General features: G+C 41.2%; 1 protein-coding gene across 10 annotated transcripts in view; it reads left to right on the top strand.

Moving 5' to 3' along the window:
- Positions 1 to 6,077: 6,077 nt before the first annotated feature.
- Positions 6,078 to 18,138, top strand: part of ANKHD1 (ankyrin repeat and KH domain containing 1) — a 120,337-nt gene continuing 108,276 nt past the window's right edge. For 5 of the 10 annotated variants that reach the window (XM_089516281.1, XM_089516279.1, XM_089516277.1 and 2 more), the window contains exon 1: positions 6,078 to 6,507. In XM_089516281.1, coding sequence (XP_089372407.1) covers positions 6,169 to 6,507 — 339 coding nt within the window. In that variant the 5' untranslated portion in view covers positions 6,078 to 6,168. The remainder of the gene's footprint in view (positions 6,508 to 18,138) is intronic. The other 5 variants (XM_089516284.1, XM_089516283.1, XM_089516280.1 and 2 more) reach the window with 1 other exon arrangement.

Genomic DNA, 18,138 nt, shown 5'->3' with positions numbered 1-18,138 from the left:
GGGTCTTGTCCCTGTGTTACTATCTATTTTATGGATCCTGTTGTAAGTGAGTAGTTGTTTAAAGTTTGGAGGCTGGCTGTAGCCCAATAAAGCAATATAGTTTATGGATGCTTCTGGGGGGATTGTTAAATTTGATGTTAGTGAAGATAGAATTCAGTAAAATAATTATATTATCCAATCCAAATCAATCAATACAAAATTACTCCCAAATTTGATTATTTTTTTTTACAATTTCGAATTAAGTTTGTTTCAGCAAAAATTAGTGTTTCAGTAATACCCAATATCTTTTTAGAAAGAAACTGGCCACTTCAGCTACATGCTGGTGATTCAATAAGATTTCCTTGTGGCTAATGATGTAAGCATATTCCAGTGACTGTTCCTTTTTGTCTGAACGTATTCTTGCAAACTAATTTAGTATCTGTAGCCACATGTTTATTTTATTTATACACCACTTTCCTTATATGTTAGACTCAAGGTGGATTAAACAAGCAAAGTTCAAGCATGTTAAAACAATATGACTAAACAATCTACAATATAATTTTTTTAATGTATGAAACAACAAGCCACTTAAAAACATTTAGGAAATTTAAGAACATGTTAAAATCTCTTACACATTTGAAACCAGCACACCCACTACACTATTCCAATGAGTTAAAAGCTGAAGACTGGTTTAAATAAGGTCTTTGTCTGCCAGGGAAAGGACGGGGGACTGAGAACTAGAAGAGAATTCCATAGCCTGGAATTAGCCACTGAAAAGGCTCTCTCCTGACACATTTATGGTGTTGGTGGTACCAAGAGAAAGCTAACCCCAGAACATTTTAAAACTTGAGTAGTTTCATATAGGGAGATATGATCTTTCAGATAGCTACTTTCTGTGTCATAACCACTACTCTGAATTCTGCTAAGAAACAGACTGGTAGCCGGTGAAGCTGTTTTAGCAAGGTATATGCTCCCCATAGCCAGCCCCGGTTAGCAGTCTAGTTGCAACACACACACACACACACACACACACACACTGATGGCCAACAAATTTGGATGCTGTACGATCTCAAGGCATTTTCAACTCACAGTGACTCTAAGGCTCGGGATTTTCTTGGTAAGATTTGTTCAGGGCGGGGGGAGTTGCCTTTGTCTCGGTGCTTTGCAAAAGGTCATTTACTGGGTTTCCATGTCCGAGGTGGGATTCAAGCCCTGGTCTCCAGAGTCATAGTCTAATGCTCAAACCACACCATGCTGACTTTCACATGTACAAGTACACACACACATTACGTATGCCTACATAATACACACACACAGAGAAATATAGGACAGACAATATTTTTCAATAAATAGTGCAGTAGTTGAAATACTACACAGCAGAATCACAATGCAAGCACAGTGGATATCTAATATAAGAACAACAGTTATCCAAATAGTAAGCTGTTTCCTATGAAGTCTTCTTTGGGTGCAAAATTCCTTCAAGGAAAAAGGAAACACCCAGCTGTTTCTTGTCCAGGGTCATTATTACATATATATAAATCTTCAAATCCCAGTAGCTATGAAGTCCTAATTCCTATTCTTGTATACTGTGTATCCTTCTTGTGAGACTGCTACACAGAATCAAGTTCTAGTTTAATTTCAATCTGTACCCCCCATCCACCCAGTTAGTGGTCTTCCTCTCAGTCATCAGATAGTATGCCTGACTGCTTACTTTCCAGGAGCAAAACTGCTGACACAGGTTCTTCGCCACTGTTTGCGCCTTTCCCTATCTTGATGCAGCCTATCCTTATAAACACGTACCTGTTACACAAGCTGATTTTGCCACACTAGCTTATTTATTTATAAAATCATTTTTGTCCTGCCTTTTGGCTTCCTATGTGACCTCCAGACCACTTACAATCACATTAAAATTGGAGCACAAAGTGATAGTGATAAAATAGTGTTAAAAATAGAGCTGACTAAAATACCACACAAGGTAGCAGGGTGAAAATGTTTAGTGGAAATGTCTTTTCCTGTTCTGGCACCTAATATTGAAAAACCAATAAAGCAAGGGAATTCCAGTCTAGAGGCCATGACTGTAAAGATACAGAGAAACAGGCAAATTCACAATGAAATCTGAGTGATATCAAAAATTAATCAATAAGTACTTTGAATAATACCTTAAACAGGAACACTAAGTTCAGGTCCGTTATTCAAGGTTGCTGGGGTTTGTTTTTGAAGGACAAAGTGTTTTAAAGGTTAATGTTTGGTTTATCTGAAGTTTATAATTTAAAGTTTCTCAGAAGAGTGTTAAGAGTTCAAAACTTTGTTACTGAATTTCTTAAGCTCCAATACGTCTAATGCCTTTGCTTATTGACTGATTGCATTGAACATTGTATAAATATGGACCTAATATAACCTAATACATCGGTGCCTAAAAAGGTCAGTATATTTAGCTTTAAGTAGTACACTTTGTTCTTTCCTTAATGATGTATACAATCCCAAATTAATTGAAATATATATTAAAGTCTCAATAACACAGGAATTTTTGAGGCGTTAAGACTGTGAGCCATAATTTCAGGGGCAGAAAATTATTAACAACAATTTATTATCCAACAGACGTCTCATGTGGTTCATAAGGTGACATTAACTTAATGACATACCATAATGAAATACCACAGAGAATATATACTGTATATATACTGTATACTCATGTACAAGTGGACTTCACGTATAACTCGAGGGAAGGTTTCAGGGCCAAACTCATGGATTTTGATATGACCTGTGGATAAGTTGAGGGTAAAATTTAGGGGGCTATAAAAAAGGATGGAAAGGGGGAAATACCACTTCCATCTCTCCTGCTCCTCCTCTGGACCTCTCCCAGCCACCTAACACCGATTCGCAGGTGCTGGAGGAGAGGTTTTAATATCTGATCGAGAAGGGAGGCAAGTGGTGTTAAATGGGGTTTTTTTCCCATGGGAAGAAGAGGTTGGCAAATTGGACTGGGAAGTTTTTTCACATACAGAAAGAAAAAAATCACGGGCATCAGGCTTGCTTGTTTTAGGACCTTTCTAAGCAGTACTAGTGTAATGACCCATAAATAAGTCAATCCAGGATTTTAGGGTCAATTTTGGGATATAAATTTCTCGCCTTATAGTCCAGTACATATGGTAGCTATTGTTAATTAGCAGCTAAAAAGGTGCCTAAATATTGAAATCGTATATTGATAGGACAAACGAGTAAAACCTTTAGCACTTGGAGAGTCACTGTAGGTCTGGAACAGGGTGACCAGATGCCATAACCGCAAAAGAGGACAAAGCACTGTGAAATGTAGGAAATTCAAGAAAACTGTAAGACATTACAAAATAAAAGCTAAAAACACTCATATAAATCCATGCCTCTTAGTCATGCTCAAAATGGAGGACGTTTTCAAATTCCTTCGGGAAAGAAGGTTGAAATGTGGGATATGTCCTGGAAAAGGGAGATGTCCGGTCACTCTGGTCTGAAATGACTGGGAATAAGAAATAATTCATGAGTTGAAGTGGTAATTTATACCACGTAACCAAGCCTATACACCATGATGTAGTGGTTTGTGTTGGAGTATGACTCTGGAGATCTGTGAGGGCGACCTTGGGCAAGTCATACTCTCTCAGCCTCAGAGGGTGGCAAGGCAAACCCCTTCTGAAGAAACTTGCCAAGAAACCCCCATGATAAGGTTGTCTTACGGTTGCCACGAGTCAGAAATGACGAAAGCACCCACCCACAACAACAACAGCAGCCAGGCCTGGAGTTCAACCCCTGCGTTTGCTTTTACACAATCTCTAATGGCCAGCTGGCAGTCTGAACAAGCAACACAGGTCTAGGGAGGTTGAGTAGCAACTCAATGGTTGTGGCGATGGCTGAGGAGGTGACACTTGGCGGGAGAAAGGGTTAAAAGCATTAACTGAAGCCACTCACACACAAACCACAAGGTTGTGAGTTCAATCCCAGCCAGGGGTTTAGGGTCGACTCAGCCTTCCATCCTTTTCTAAGTCAGTAAAATGAGTACCCAGCTTGTTGGGGGCAATTAGGTTACACTTTGTAAACCGCTTAGGGAGTGCTTTAGTGCACTGATAAGCGGTATAGAGCTGTACTTGCTATTGCTATCAGAGGTAGAAGAAGGGCCCTCCCTCCAGTCCAACTGCCACAGTTCAGGCCTCAGAAGGTGAGATTTCTGGACCTGATCTCCTTCGCCACTGCCATTCCCTTCTCCTTTTGGGTCATGTCTTTTTAGATTGTAAGCCTAAGAGCAGGGAAATGTCTAATTAACCATTTGTAACCATATATAACCATTTGTAAGCCTCTCTGAGAGCCTTTGTGGCTGAAGAGCAGGGTATAAATACTCCAAATATCTAAAATAAATGTCCTCCTCAGCAAGTATGAGAGAAAGTAGGATAGATAACATTAGAAAGGAATGGGAATGTTTGGATATTTATTGCGAACTGAAATGGTTGTAAGTTGCTTGTTAACTTTAATTAAAAGTGAAAGAACATAAAACTAAATAATCTTATACTTGGATACTCGGGTACGTGTAGATGCAGTAAAGTTATTTAAATTTATCTAAATTTATTACAATGTGTAACAGAGGTTTAATAATAACATTAATTTGAAAGGCATATCCATTAATTTAGGTAAGCTGGTTAACATAGGTTATCTTGGAAGTGACGCAATAGAATTTCTGGGTTTAATTATATCTGTTGTGTTTCTAAGTAACTACGTAATGTGGTCTTGTTATTGTGTATTGTTTAATTTGTATTGCCGTAGCTTGTTTTTAATGTGTTATTTGTATAATTCACTATTAAAAATATAAATGTCCTCTTTTCCCCAGGGCATGTCCTACATCCCAACCTTCAGCCCGGGAGGAATTCCAAAACGTCCTCCATTTTGAGCATGACTAAGCAGCATGAATTTAAATCCTTATCCATGGATTCCTTATGAAAAATGTTCAAAGAACTATTATAAATTCCTAAAAGCCAATCTTGATTTTGCCCTTTATTATTTATTTGTCTATTTACGGTATTTATACCCCACCCTTCAGCCCTAAAGGCTCTCAGAGCGGCTATTATTTTTAATTAGACGGTTCCCTGCCCTCATTATATTATATTATATTCCTTTAATATAAGGGACACCATTTTACCATTGTGTTTAATGTGACTTAGGCATCCAAGGATTTTGGTCTCCAAGGGGGAAAAGTCCTGGAACCAAACCCCAAGGACTCCATTGTTTTATATGTGTGTGTTCAAAGCTTTTATTTGACCAGGGCCTCCATTTTTGTTTTTCCTGAAGGCCCTCTACTTTAGCAGCGCCTTGGCCTGCTCTGGTGCTTCTCCTCATTCGTGGCTGGGAAGAAATGGTAGCCCACTCTCGCTCCCAAGCCTCCCCTTCACTCCAGAGCCTGACTACTGCCTCACAAAATGGCATCCACTCTGAGGCCTCTCTGTGGGAGGGAGGCGGGCTGAGGCTTGTGAGTGACGTGGCTCCCCTCCAATCAGCTCCTCGCTAACAAGAGGAGGCCTGAGGAGGGGACAGAAGGAAGGGGGAAGGACAGGTGGGGCGCCACAGGTGGACCTCATAATTAATGGCCACTCGCCGTCCCCAATCAATACCCTTCCACTGAGGCAAGGGGGGAGACTTTAGGCCCAGCAGGCCTTACTGGAAAAGGGAGAAAAGCGCAAACGGAAAGGCAGCGCCAGCCAATCACATGCCGCCAAGAGGAGCAGCGCTTGACTGACGGCGATATTGTCCAATCAGAGACAAGGGCTGACTCGAACGACTGTCATCCTAACCATTCAGAGAGCCCGACAAGCTTGATTGACGACCCAGCGACCCAATCGTGGGCGAGCAGTTCCAGGAAGCGAAGGCAGAAGCCCTAAGTAGTGGGGGCGGTCGGTCTAAACCGCCTCAGCGTGTGCTCTCAAAGCATCTTGGGTGAGGAGGAGGAGGAGAGGGGGAGAGAGGAGCGCGTGACGCGCGCCTAGAGTGACAGCCGCCTCGGCCAATGGGGTTGCGCGTCCTCTCAGGCAGGGCCAATGGGGGTGTAGGAAGGGCGTCGCGGTGGGGGAAGGCTAGGTAGGGTGTGAGAAGTTAGTGGCGCCGCTGCTGCTGCTGCTGCTGTGAGGGGACGGAGACGGCGTTTCCCCCTCCCCTCGCTTCGCCTCGGATCAGCGCGCGATGCTCACGGACGCCGCCGCCGCCGCCGCCGCCGCCGCCGCGGCCTCCCAAGCCCAGGCCCCGAACCCCGCCGCCGGCGATGAGGAAATAGACTCGGTGACGCCCCGCGTAAACCCAGCCAACGCCAACGCCGCCGCTGAGGCCTCCGCGGCTGGGCCTAACCCTCTCGGGCTGCGGGCCGTGCGCCTCTTCGGGGAGGCAGCCGCGGGCCCAGCCGCCACTTCGGCCGAAGCCGCCGCCGCCGCCCTCGACTTCAAACTGGCGGCCGCGGTCCTGAGAAGCGGAGGCGGCGGCGGCGGCGGCGGGGGGTCCGGCAGCGACGAGGACGAGGTCTCGGAGGTGAGACACAGGGAGAGGGCGCGTCCATATTGGGGGAATAACCCGGTTTGGAAGCGCTCTAAATCCCTCTGGCTCCTTGCTATGGAATTCTGGGAGTTGGAGTTTGTTGGCCCCACAACAAACTCCAGCTCCCAGAATTCCATAGCAAGGAGCCAGACAACGAGTTAGAGCGCTTCCAAACCGGGTTAGCCCTGCAGTGTGGATGCAGCCACTGTGGTCCAAAACACACTGCGGGAATAATAACCCGCTCTAACTGCCTCGGCTCAATACTAGGGAATCCTGGGAGCTGTAGTCCTGTGAGAAACCCAGCCTTCTCTGTCAGGATGAACTACAATCCCCATGATTCCCTCGCACTGGGCCAAAGCCAGGGTTGTTTCTGCAGGTGTTTGGGTCCTTCCTTCCCAGCTCCCTCCGAGGCTGCCAGGAAGGAGGGCTTCCTCTCTAGCTGACTAGAAACCAAGGCATTTCATAACCATCCTTGCCTTGATTCGATCCTGAAGCTATTATCTGTCTCTGTTTTCAGCATATCTGCACATTTCATCCATATATATATATATATATATATATATGCCTTGAGTTATTCTCTCCTTTCCTTCCTTTCCAGCTCCCTGAGCCTGCGAGGAAGCTCTGTCTTATGGAAAGCTTTGCGTTACTGGCTCCTTTTGGGTCATAAATCCACAGGAAAGGTTAAAAAAACAAGGTCGACCCATAAAGTGCCCCACATTACCTGCTTTTTGAGCCTATGCAGCAAAAAGAGGGGCAGGTTGGAGATTGGGATAGCAGTAAAGTCGAGAAGAGAGAAAACCAAGGTCAAGAACTCCAAAAAACCATTGCTATAAATCGATAGCGAGGAAGTTAAATATAGGGGTTTTATTTAAAAATAAATAAATAAAGATATGTGGGTAAATGTTGGCAAAGAAGAAAGAAGCGGTGAAATTAAACTGGGAAAGTGTGTGATAGAGAGAAAGAGTATGTAGGGCGGGATAAAAGTAAGAGGAGATCCCTCAAGAGAAAATAAAGAAGAGATGAGTGGTAGAGGATAGAGAAGAGGAGGAATAAGCGCTAGAAAGGATTGTGAAGGGAAAGGAAACGGGTGGAAGAGAATAAAGAAAGGGGTAAGGAGTGTATGACTTGTTGTGTATGTTGATTTATATTGATTTGGGTGTATTATTGTAAGGAAAATGCATAACATTTATTTTTTAGAAAAGAAATAGTACAAGATTACGGGCAATAAATCTGTCGGGTAAGAAATACACAGCTCAGGTTAGCTTTCTCTTCCACTAAGTTATGCATCTCCTTTTGACAGTAGGTAAAAATGGTAACCCCCTGTATCCATTTAATTCATGCTACGTTTACCATATATGAGGCACGACTGAATGTATAACAAATCAGCTAATTAATATTGGTTAAGTATAGGAGGAAATGCATTGTTTATTGCTTTATATATTCAGAGTTAAATAAGTCTTACCGGATGTGGTTGATAGGTTATTTTTCCTCCACTTGATAATGTTTATCCCGCCCCACTCTTCATCTCAATGAAATTATCCTTAACAAAATCATTTAGAGTAGCTTTGTAAATATTTCCTAGCTCCATTGCTTTAGGGGGAAAAGAGTTAGTATACATAAAAACTGCCTATTACATTTGGTGGCTTGTGAGATGTTTGTACATATTTCTTGGTGAATAGGTGAGCAAGCAAAAAGTGTTGACTAAATCCTCATTGATGTGACTGTTTTTAGTCTCTGGGTATCTTTGTATTCCACCTTTATGTACATTTTTCCTTTTTTCAATGGCAGCTAAAAACTACCTTGGTATATACCAATGCTTTTGAAGCACCAGAGTGATTTTTAAACAGCTTAGCGATTTTACAGGAATGCAGAAGTATGCAATATGCTCCGGAAGCATTTCTATCGGATATAGACTTCTGTGAGATGTTCACAGAATTTTAAGAGATCAATTTTTCAGTTACAAATATGTTATGCCCCTTTTACTTGTACCTGTCTGGGACAGGGGAAGTGATAGGACTCATTTTCTCCCAGGGTTTTAAAGCAGATGTCACTGAAAACCCTTTGAAAAAAATGAATCACAACTCGGGAACGGCATACAGTAACTGGGGGTAAATTAAGGATAGAAAGGCCTGTTACAGACTGCCAAAATAAAGCTGCTTGGGGTCTCTTTGGAGGTATGCTATTTAAATGATGCATGGGTCTTAGAGTCCGGAGGTCGCGCCAAAACCACACTCCATTCCTAAGCACTGGAGTGCAGCTTTGGTGCAGCTTCTGGATTCTTGGGATGCATGCATCATTTAAATAGCATACCTCCAAAGAGACCCGAAGCAGCTTTATTTTGGCAGTCTGTAACAGGCCATAGTTAGAGTAGAGGCTCTCATGTGGTCCATGGAAAGGTTTCGGAATGGTCAGTGTCTGCATTATTGCGCTTGGTTATTTTTTGTGATAGTGGAGACTAAGGCCTCTTTGACCAGAGCGAAATGATCAAAGACACTGATACAAGCCCAAGACTTTCACTATACATTCTGGTAGATTTACTAGATGAAAGGGCTCTTCCCAAGATTCTCTGGTGTTTATAATATGGTGCCGAGGGTATAGCACCAAAGAAAAAAATGCTATTAAAATATATATTATGTATTTGCTTCAATCATACAAGAATAAATAAAATAAAATGTTCTACTCTGGCACCCAATAGATTTCCAGCGGTGTTGAAAAGAGTTTTGAGAGCCAGTGTCATAGTGAAATTTGTGTCCGGACAGAAAAGAAACTGAATTGGTTGTTCTCATTCCCATACCTTTGCTATTCTATATGTCTGTCATCTTCTCCTCATTGAAGATCAGAAGTTTTCTCACAGTTCAGTTTCTTTCAGCATTTTCCCATCAGGGAATGCACTGTATATCTGCTTACTGAACATCTTTCATATACAGTATCTACCTCAGAAATCAAATTTGTTGCAGGTGGCTATTTAGATCATGGTGGTTCTACAATACTTACTCCTTATGTAGGTTGGGATAATGAGTAGGATTATTGAGTCCCACTATTGCCCTGAGTGAATTGAGAGCACAACTAGGCATAATGGTGTTAATTCTCTTAGGTCCAGAACACACTGCAGAAGTAATCCAGTTTGAGACTGCTTTAACTGTCCTGGCTCAGTGCCAGGGAATCCTGGGAATTGTAGTTTATTGTGGTACCAGAGCTTTCTGAGAGAGAAGGCTAAATGTCTCACAAAACAGAATTCCCTAGCACTGAGCCAAGACAGTTAAAGCAGTCTCAAACAGGATTGTTGCTATAGTGTGTTTCATAGGGGTGCATCTGCCCCCTGGGACTGTATGCGTCCCCTCAGGCCATAAGTTCAGCCCTCCATGGGGTACTCTGATCACTTCAATAGTGAATTCCCACCACCTATTTCCTAGAGATTGCTTTAAGAACTGCCTGTATCGGGATCATTGGGGGATTGTGGAAGAAAGGAGGAGTTCCATTCCATCCCCTAGAGATTCTCAGACAATTTGCTGTTTCCGAAGAGTAAAGCAGTCTTTGTGATTGTCTGTGGAGGAGAAAATACAGCGGACCCTTGTTATACGCTGGGGTTTGGTTCCAAGATCCCCCGTGTATAACAAAATCCGTGTATGCTCAAGTCCCATTAAATATAATGACATAGCAAAATGGTGTCCCTTATAAAAAATGGAAAATCAAGCTAAATTTATACTTTTTTGGGACATTTTCAAACCGTGTATGCTTGAATCCGTGTATAAAAAATCCGTGTATAAGAAGGGCCGACTGTAGTGCAGTTTTCTTTTTCTGTGTTGTAGGAAAAAATGGAGAGAAGGCTCTATACTCCTTCCCCATGAGAATAAAAGGATTGTTATGTGTATGCACATGTATGCATGCAGGCCCCCATGACCAAGCCAGCAACCCTGCAGTCCTTTCAGTGAGAAATGCTGTGTCCTTTTAGTTAAATCTACCCCATTATATGTAAACTGGTTTGAAGAAAAAAAGGGAGGGAAATTAAACCGTGTTTGTGTCTGCAACCTCCTTCCTTTACCCCGCCCCTGTTGTTTTCCCCATCTAATTTCTTTAGAGTCTGGCAGAAGAGAACAGCTCCTAGGGTAACCTTTGCCAACCTGGCATCTTCTTGATATATTGAACGACATCATTTCCACGGGGCAAAATCACTGCTGTAAACTTGTTAGGAAAGTGGCACCTGGGGAGGGCTGTCCTAAGGTGACAAGATGTCCTAGGCTAGAGTGAGCTGCGGTTGGAGGATGGTTTGGAATTCCCCTCCCACCTGGTGTACTCCTTTTCTATAAATTAAACTCTTTGTTGTGTGCATGTTTATACGTGTTTATATCTGGCTTCCCTAGTCAGTATTGTCACTGTCTCATCTAATTTGGTTTTCAGCATGTGTGCACTAATATACTTAACACTCCATTCTGGTTTCTAATGTTGAGCAGGCTGTCTTTAAGAATATTCTTGTTGGCTCTTCCTGATCAACTCTCTCCATGAGTTCCCAAAGAAACTTACCAATCATTGCTTTAATATTATGTTGTATTTCCAGCCCTGATCTTGCTTGCTAGCTAATCCCATCTCTTGTCAAAACTTTAAACAACCCCTTAATTTGCTATCCCAAGAAAATATGGAGGTGATTGGAGTGATAAATATTGAGCAGTAGTTCAGTTATGTATATCAACTGTATATAGATACTGTACTTGGATTAAAGTATGATAGAAGTAAATCCTTTGCGTATACATGTTAATGGAACTGTACTAGATATTCAATATCCTAATATTTAACAAGCTGTTCTTTGATGTAAAAACTTTTGTAGAACAAAAGTATGTTACACAGTCCAGGGGAATTTTTTAAAAAGTTTTTTTAAATGGAATATCTTTCAAAATTTAGTGTAAGAGCTACTCCCCATAGAGCTCAAAAGACAGCAAAATAATGTTTATTTTCTAAACAATATACAAACTGAAGCAATTATTAATTACTTTCTGCTTTTTAGACTGTGTTAGGTAGATTTTTATGGACCTGGTGAAGCATGGATTAGGTTCTCACCAGTATGTGTTAATATATGAAACTTGTAAATCAAGAAATCATATGCAATAGAGGAATGTGTTTACTATAAAGGTGCCTTAAATGGGTAGATTGGACTTTTAATATAATTCACTTGGTATTTTCTCTGTTTTCAGTATTTCTACCATCGGGACTAAGTCACATTGTTTAAAGCAGGAGTGGGCAACTGTGACACTCAAGATGTTGGACTTCAACTCATATAATCCTTAAAATTTAACTATGCTGGTTAGAGCTGATGGTACATGAAAAAAATATCTGGAGAACCACAGGCATTAGGGCAACTGGATTTCCCCCCGTTAATACAAACACATATTATTGTATTGCTATTAGTTAGGTGGTCTGAGTAAAAACATCCTGGTACTTCCTCAAAGTTTGTTTTTTGGGGTGGAGATAATACTTGCAGTTATTCTTTTTATTCATCGGTTACTCTGCATGTTGATAGGATATATATATAAAATAAAACAAATAAAGCTTTTTTAACCATAATTTGGCTGGTAGATTAATGTTGAGATGAGGCCAAACTGCAAAGGCACTCTGAGTCACTTTTCATTTGATCGCAGTTAGTCTTCTATCCATGAAACATGGATTCTTTGTTTTAAAATGGATGAGAGTTTCCCATTCTTTGGTCTGGGAAATACCAGCAAGACTTTTGCTGGTTGTTTTTTTTTCTAAGTATGACTCATACTGGTATACTTCTACCTGAATTTAGCTGGTGATGTAGTAAATGTTGGAGGGTTCTGTGACTGAGGATTCAGCTACCCTTGAATACCTCAATCCATGGCTTTCGAGTGTTCCTTATCCAAGTTCATCTTAGGCAAAAGCTGAAAGTCTCTGCATTTATAGATCTGATAATTGCCATTAATACTTCTCAATCTTTAAGAATAGATTACTGGAGCGCACTCATTACGAGGGTTGCTTTTAAACTCTTGGCAACCACAACTAGTTTAGAATTTAGTAACCTTCATCCTTCCTGACAGTTGCTGTAATATAGCAGTATGTATTTGGGAACCTGACCAGAATTGGCCTTCTCTTGATTATTGGAGATGGCTGCTGATACCAGGTTTGACTTACAATGCAGGACTGGGGAGAATGTACTGTAGAATATACTGGCAAATCTTTGGGTGATCTGAAGTAGAACAGGAATGATTTCTTGTTCCCAGTTGTTTAATAATGGCAAAACAAAATGACACTCCTAATTACAGTGTTGGAAAGAAGAAAAGAAGAAGGGCAGGAACAGATTATTATGTGGAAAAGTTTTCACTCTATTCAGCTCTGCTACTCAGAATAAACTCCTGAGCTCAGAAGACTTTAACATTAAATTAAAGGAACTTGGTATTTTATCAGTTATTAGCTAGGGCAGTTCTAACTGCCAACAGCAGATTTGTTCTGTCCAGTGCTTTGGAGTTTTTGAAATGTCCTAATTATGTGAAGAAGAACCAGCATGATGTAGTGGTTTGAGCATTGAACTATGACTCTGGAGATCAGGGCTCAAATCCTGGGTTAACCACTGGGTGGCCTTGGGCAAGTCACACTCTCAGCCTCTGAGGAAGGCAAGAAAAAAAACCCTCTAAATAGATCTTGCCCAGAAAACCCTGTGATAGGATCACCTTAGGATCTTCATAAGTCAGAAATGACTTGAAGGCTCACAAGAACAATTAAGTGAAGAAAAAGATATTTCTATAATCTAATAAGTAATCATCAATGAGAGACATGTTTTTAATATGTGGAGATTTAGTAACAGTTACCCCTGCACATTTTTTATCAGCAACACCTCTTTTCCTTAGTCTAAGGGCCTATATGCATGGGCCAAAAGGCCCTTGTTCACCCCTGGCCTCGTGTTGTCTTATACAGATGACGCAGGCCATTACCCCCAGATCAGGATTGACTAGTCTGGACATGGATCCGGCAGTCCTGGGCTGATTCTGGCCTGAAAGGGCATAATCTTCTCCAAAAAGGCTGGCTGTTTTACTATGGAGTTTCTAGGAAATTCCATGGTAACAGCCCACAGACCAGACAACCCTGTGAGCCCCATACCAGTCACCACTGTCCTGAAGGCTCCCATCATGACCTCTGATGTTGCAAGGGGACACCTGCCACATGGGTGTAGTCAGGCACACCGTTTCTACTTTATGGGCTGCAGTGGGGGCCTTTGTGACAGATGCAGCATGTATGGGATGTGCAGTGGCAGGTTGGCAGGTAAACATTTGCCCATTGCCACACCGGCCTGGAGACTGACCTGGGTCAGGACCAGGGAGGGGATATTATAGGCCAAGCCCATCTGTCCTAAATAGCATCAAGTGGCACTGAAACAAGGTGTTGGAACGTTCTGGTTGGCGCTGATTAGGTATTCGGGCCTTTTTAATCCAGTGCCACAGCAGTGTAGGGAAATTCTTTTGTAAACTTTGTTTTATACATTTTCAGAGAGCAAACAGTTCTGTTGTGGTGATCAGACTGAATTGGACATTATAAAAATTCTGATATACATGCTTTCTGGGAAATCCTAAACAGAAACATCCCCCAGTGTCAGCTGGGCTGGGAAGTGTTGCTCTTCTGAACTTAACAAACTGCTGATCCCATTAGCCTTAGTCAGTATATTTAATGGACATAGATGATGGATGTTGCAATCTGAAAACATCTAGAGGGCTGCAAATTGCTCACACCTTACCTGAATAAGAGATGAGGAGCGTATGGGCTTTTATGCTGTATGTTGTCCAGGGTGTCTTGTGGGATTTGCATTTGAAAACATTTGAGGAGGATGGCACATTGCCAAGCCTTAAATGACTTGATCTGGTTTAGCATGTTTGTTTAGCATGTTAGAATGCTAAATAATTGAACTTCTCCACATTCTTTTTACATGCCTCATAAATCTAATATTTTTTTAATAATCAAAGGACATGAGGGTGAAAATTAAAACAGATTTTTAGCATTCTAGTGTGAGTAGTACTTGGATACTATTTTTACTGGAGTACTTGTAAGTATTAAAGCATGACAATTCAGCATACACTTTCTTAACGTTGTTTAAATAGTCAATAAAAATTCTTAGAAGCCAATGAAAACTATTAACATACTCACTTCTTACTCCATTTATGTAATAGAGTATTTTGGACATTCCTTTGAAATAATCACACGAAAAATACTATAATAATTTCTTGTGAGGTTTGGCTGGAATGCAGGGTATTAGTAAATACTGCCAGCATCTTATAAAAATAAAAAGGTCCTGACTGTTACCAGAAATTCCCACCACTAATTTGAAGATTGTTAAAGCATGTGGAAATACTATTTTTCTTTTAATTTGTGTGTCTAGCTGCCAGTTGAAGACCTCCATCCCCCTTCTGTGCATGCCTAATACACGTGAATCATGGACCAGTGATCTCCCAAGTTCTTTGAGAGAGTGCTAAAAGTGTGTATACATTCCTTGTAGTGAATGTATGTTGGGCCAAACTAGATGTAAGAGATCCATGATCTGAATTGCATTATGCTATTTAGCAGAGTCAGTGTAGTTGCTTAGAAAAATGGGCTAAGAGGGGTTAACTTCTCCCCCCAGCAGCATCTTTAATCTACATTGCTCACATAGCACCTGTTGTCTACTTTAGAACTAAGAGCTGTATAAGGGTTAACTCCCTCCTTAGTTCAGTGACTTCCTATTTGGGAAGAATGCTCCTCCAAGCCTAAAAGCTAGTTCTTTTTTCTTCTTTTCCAAAACGTACTGAAGTGGTCCATGATACCTCAGAGGCTTTGCAGTTGTTATGGGGCATTTTGGGGCAGTTTTTTTTTTAAAACACCCCAGATTGGGCAGGGAATGAGGGCTCACCTAGGCACAAAAACAGCTTTGAGAGCAGTATGAGGCCCACAGGATGCACTTGCCCAACCCTACTCTGTGGGTAAAAAATGAAAGGATGCAAAATATACACAGTGAGATAAAGATAAAACCTGATTGTAAGAATGAAACTATATAAACATATATTTGAAAACTTAACTTGGTTTAATGCTCTGATTTGCAGCGCTCTGGGTATGTGTGAAAATGTGTCTGCGGAGAACTTTAGTTTTTTCTCATTGATTTAAATCAGCCTTCTCTCTGTGATCTATTCCAAGCTTCAGTGCTGAATTTGTTAACTATTGAAAAGGGGTAATCATATTGCCTGCTCCATGACTATGTGTGATTTTGGGCCTAGGCCCCCTGAATTTCAGGCCTAGTGTATAATCCATATTCTCAGATGCCACTTTTTCCCTTTTGTCCCCAAACCCGCAAGAGCACAGCAGGGAGGACAAGTGATAGGGCCTGAGGACCTAGGGTCATCATACTATATACCAGAAAGCATGTAATGTTTTATAGGACTTCATGCCCCGTTTTTTCCTGCCCATGCCACAGTACAGTAGCAGGCTTTGGGGGAAACCATTCTGTCACACATCCACCACCCAGAAATGTTTTCCTTACCCAATATCAGATCAAGCTGCTGGTGGCCATGTACTACTGATTTCCAGTGTGGTTATATAAATGTTTTGCCTGTCACTGTGTACTGTGGAGCCCATGCCGGTGTCATTGTGTTTCAGAATGAAGCTCTTGATGGATACATGTCAGATTGATAAGACTATGGCCTGTTACAGACTGCCAAAATAAAGCTGCTTCGGGTCTCTTTGGAGGTATGCTATTTAAATGATGCTTGGGTCCTAAGAGTCCGGAGGTCCGCACCAAAGCCACACCCCATTCCTAAGCACTGGAGTGCAGCTTTGGTGCAGCTTCTGGATTCTTAGGATGCATGCATCATTTAAATAGCATACCTCCAAAGAGACCCAAAGCAGCTTTATTTTGGCAGTCTGTAACAGACCTATATATTAGGCAGGAAAGGCTTGGCTGGTTTAAACCAGTTAAACCATGGTTTAAACCTGGGTTTAAACCAAATGACTTTTGATTATTTTTTCAGTCTGGCTGTTTCTATTATTTTCCAGCTCTTTCTGGAACAACAGTGATTGTTGGAATTTAAACATTTTAACTTGGACAGTTTATTGATAGTTGTTCATTGTTAGGCCAGTATTCAGTGTTAGATGCTTCTTTTTAATCACTTTATTTTATAGTGCAAGAAATGCCATTCAGAAACAAATCTTTCTATTAACATAGGTTTAACCAAAACAACTTGCATTAAAGTAGCACTTAAAAAACCAATTGTGATTTAAGCTAGTGGTCATAAAGTCGACCCTTGGTATCCAGGGAGATCCATTCTGGACCCTCCTCCCCACAGATACCAAAATCATTGGATGCTCAAGTCTGCATTGTCCCATGCTGTGCCATCATTGGGGACAATGGGACTTGTCTGTACTCCCTCCCAGCTCTTGCTGGCAGTGGGTGGCTTCTCCTCTTCTTCCTCTTCCTCCTGCCTCTTGCTCCTCCCGGTTCTTCCTCCTGCCTCTTCTGTGACATAAGCTTTGATTTATCAGATTCCCATGTTTTCACTCTAGTTGGAGCTAACAGTTGTTATATTTAGGACAGTGTTTTTCTAAGGAATTCTGGATTTGTGTTCCCCCTTGTTTTTCTTGTTGGAACAATTTGAAATTTGGGGGAAACACTTGAAACAAACTCTGCCCATGAAATATTTTAAGACTGTGGAAATAATGTTGCTGTATTTTACCAATGGGGAGCCCACAAGTGACATGAATACAGCAGACCACCCAAGGCAGTGGGCATTACTGCCTTTTGCGATACTGTTCCATACAATGTGTGTGAACTACTACTTTTTATCTGTCTTGTTTCTTGCACCACCTAGCTGCTTCTTCTTTCTTTTAGAATGAGTGAAATACATTTAAGATCATGTTTTAATACTGTTCATTGAGAAGTTGTAGTGTGACATTTCTTAGATGAGAGTTTCTATAGCATTAGAAAATAAGTTTTGAATGTGCTAAAGGTATAAAATGTTAGTCCAATATCCAGCTAGACAGAAGACAAGGAAAAAGATGGGCTGGGGAGGCATGAGAAACCTTTGTAAAAAAGGAGCTTTGTTATCAGAGGCTTTGTTAATTGAGAAATGATTATGTACCTTTGAACAAAGTTTGGAATGCTATTTTTGAAACATAATTTGGTCCAAGATACACTGCAGAAATAGTCCAGTTTGAGACCACTTTACTTGCCCTGGCTCAGTGCTAGAGAATCCTGGGAATTGTAGTTTATTGTGGCACCAGAGGTCTCTGACAGAGAAGGCTTAAATGTCTCACAAAACTATAGTTCCCAGAATTCCCTACCATTGAGCCAGGGCAGTAAAAGCAGTCTCAAACTAGATTATTTCTGCAGTGTGTTTTGGACTTTTGTTGCTCATGACTTTTTCAAGAGTAACTTTTTGCCTTTATTCACTCTTTAAAATGTGTTAGTAGTTCAAAGCCTCTGACCTCTCCCCTTTTTTGAGAGGGGGGACACTTAAATACAAAAATGTCTTCCCAAAGCATATTAAGCTGCAGTGACCTAAAAGGGAATATTCATTGCACTAAAGAAGATAGTGGTTGTTAGCTTACAAACAAATATTGCCTCTTCATGATTCTATCATTCTATGATTAACCCCCAAATAACAT

The sequence above is a fragment of the Sceloporus occidentalis genome, unplaced genomic scaffold (genome assembly GCF_023333645.1).
Source record: "Sceloporus occidentalis isolate IW3139 unplaced genomic scaffold, rSceOcc1.0.p SCAF_3, whole genome shotgun sequence".
Taxonomy (NCBI): Eukaryota; Metazoa; Chordata; class Lepidosauria; order Squamata; family Phrynosomatidae; genus Sceloporus; species Sceloporus occidentalis.
This window is presented reverse-complemented; position numbering and strand designations above follow the sequence as displayed.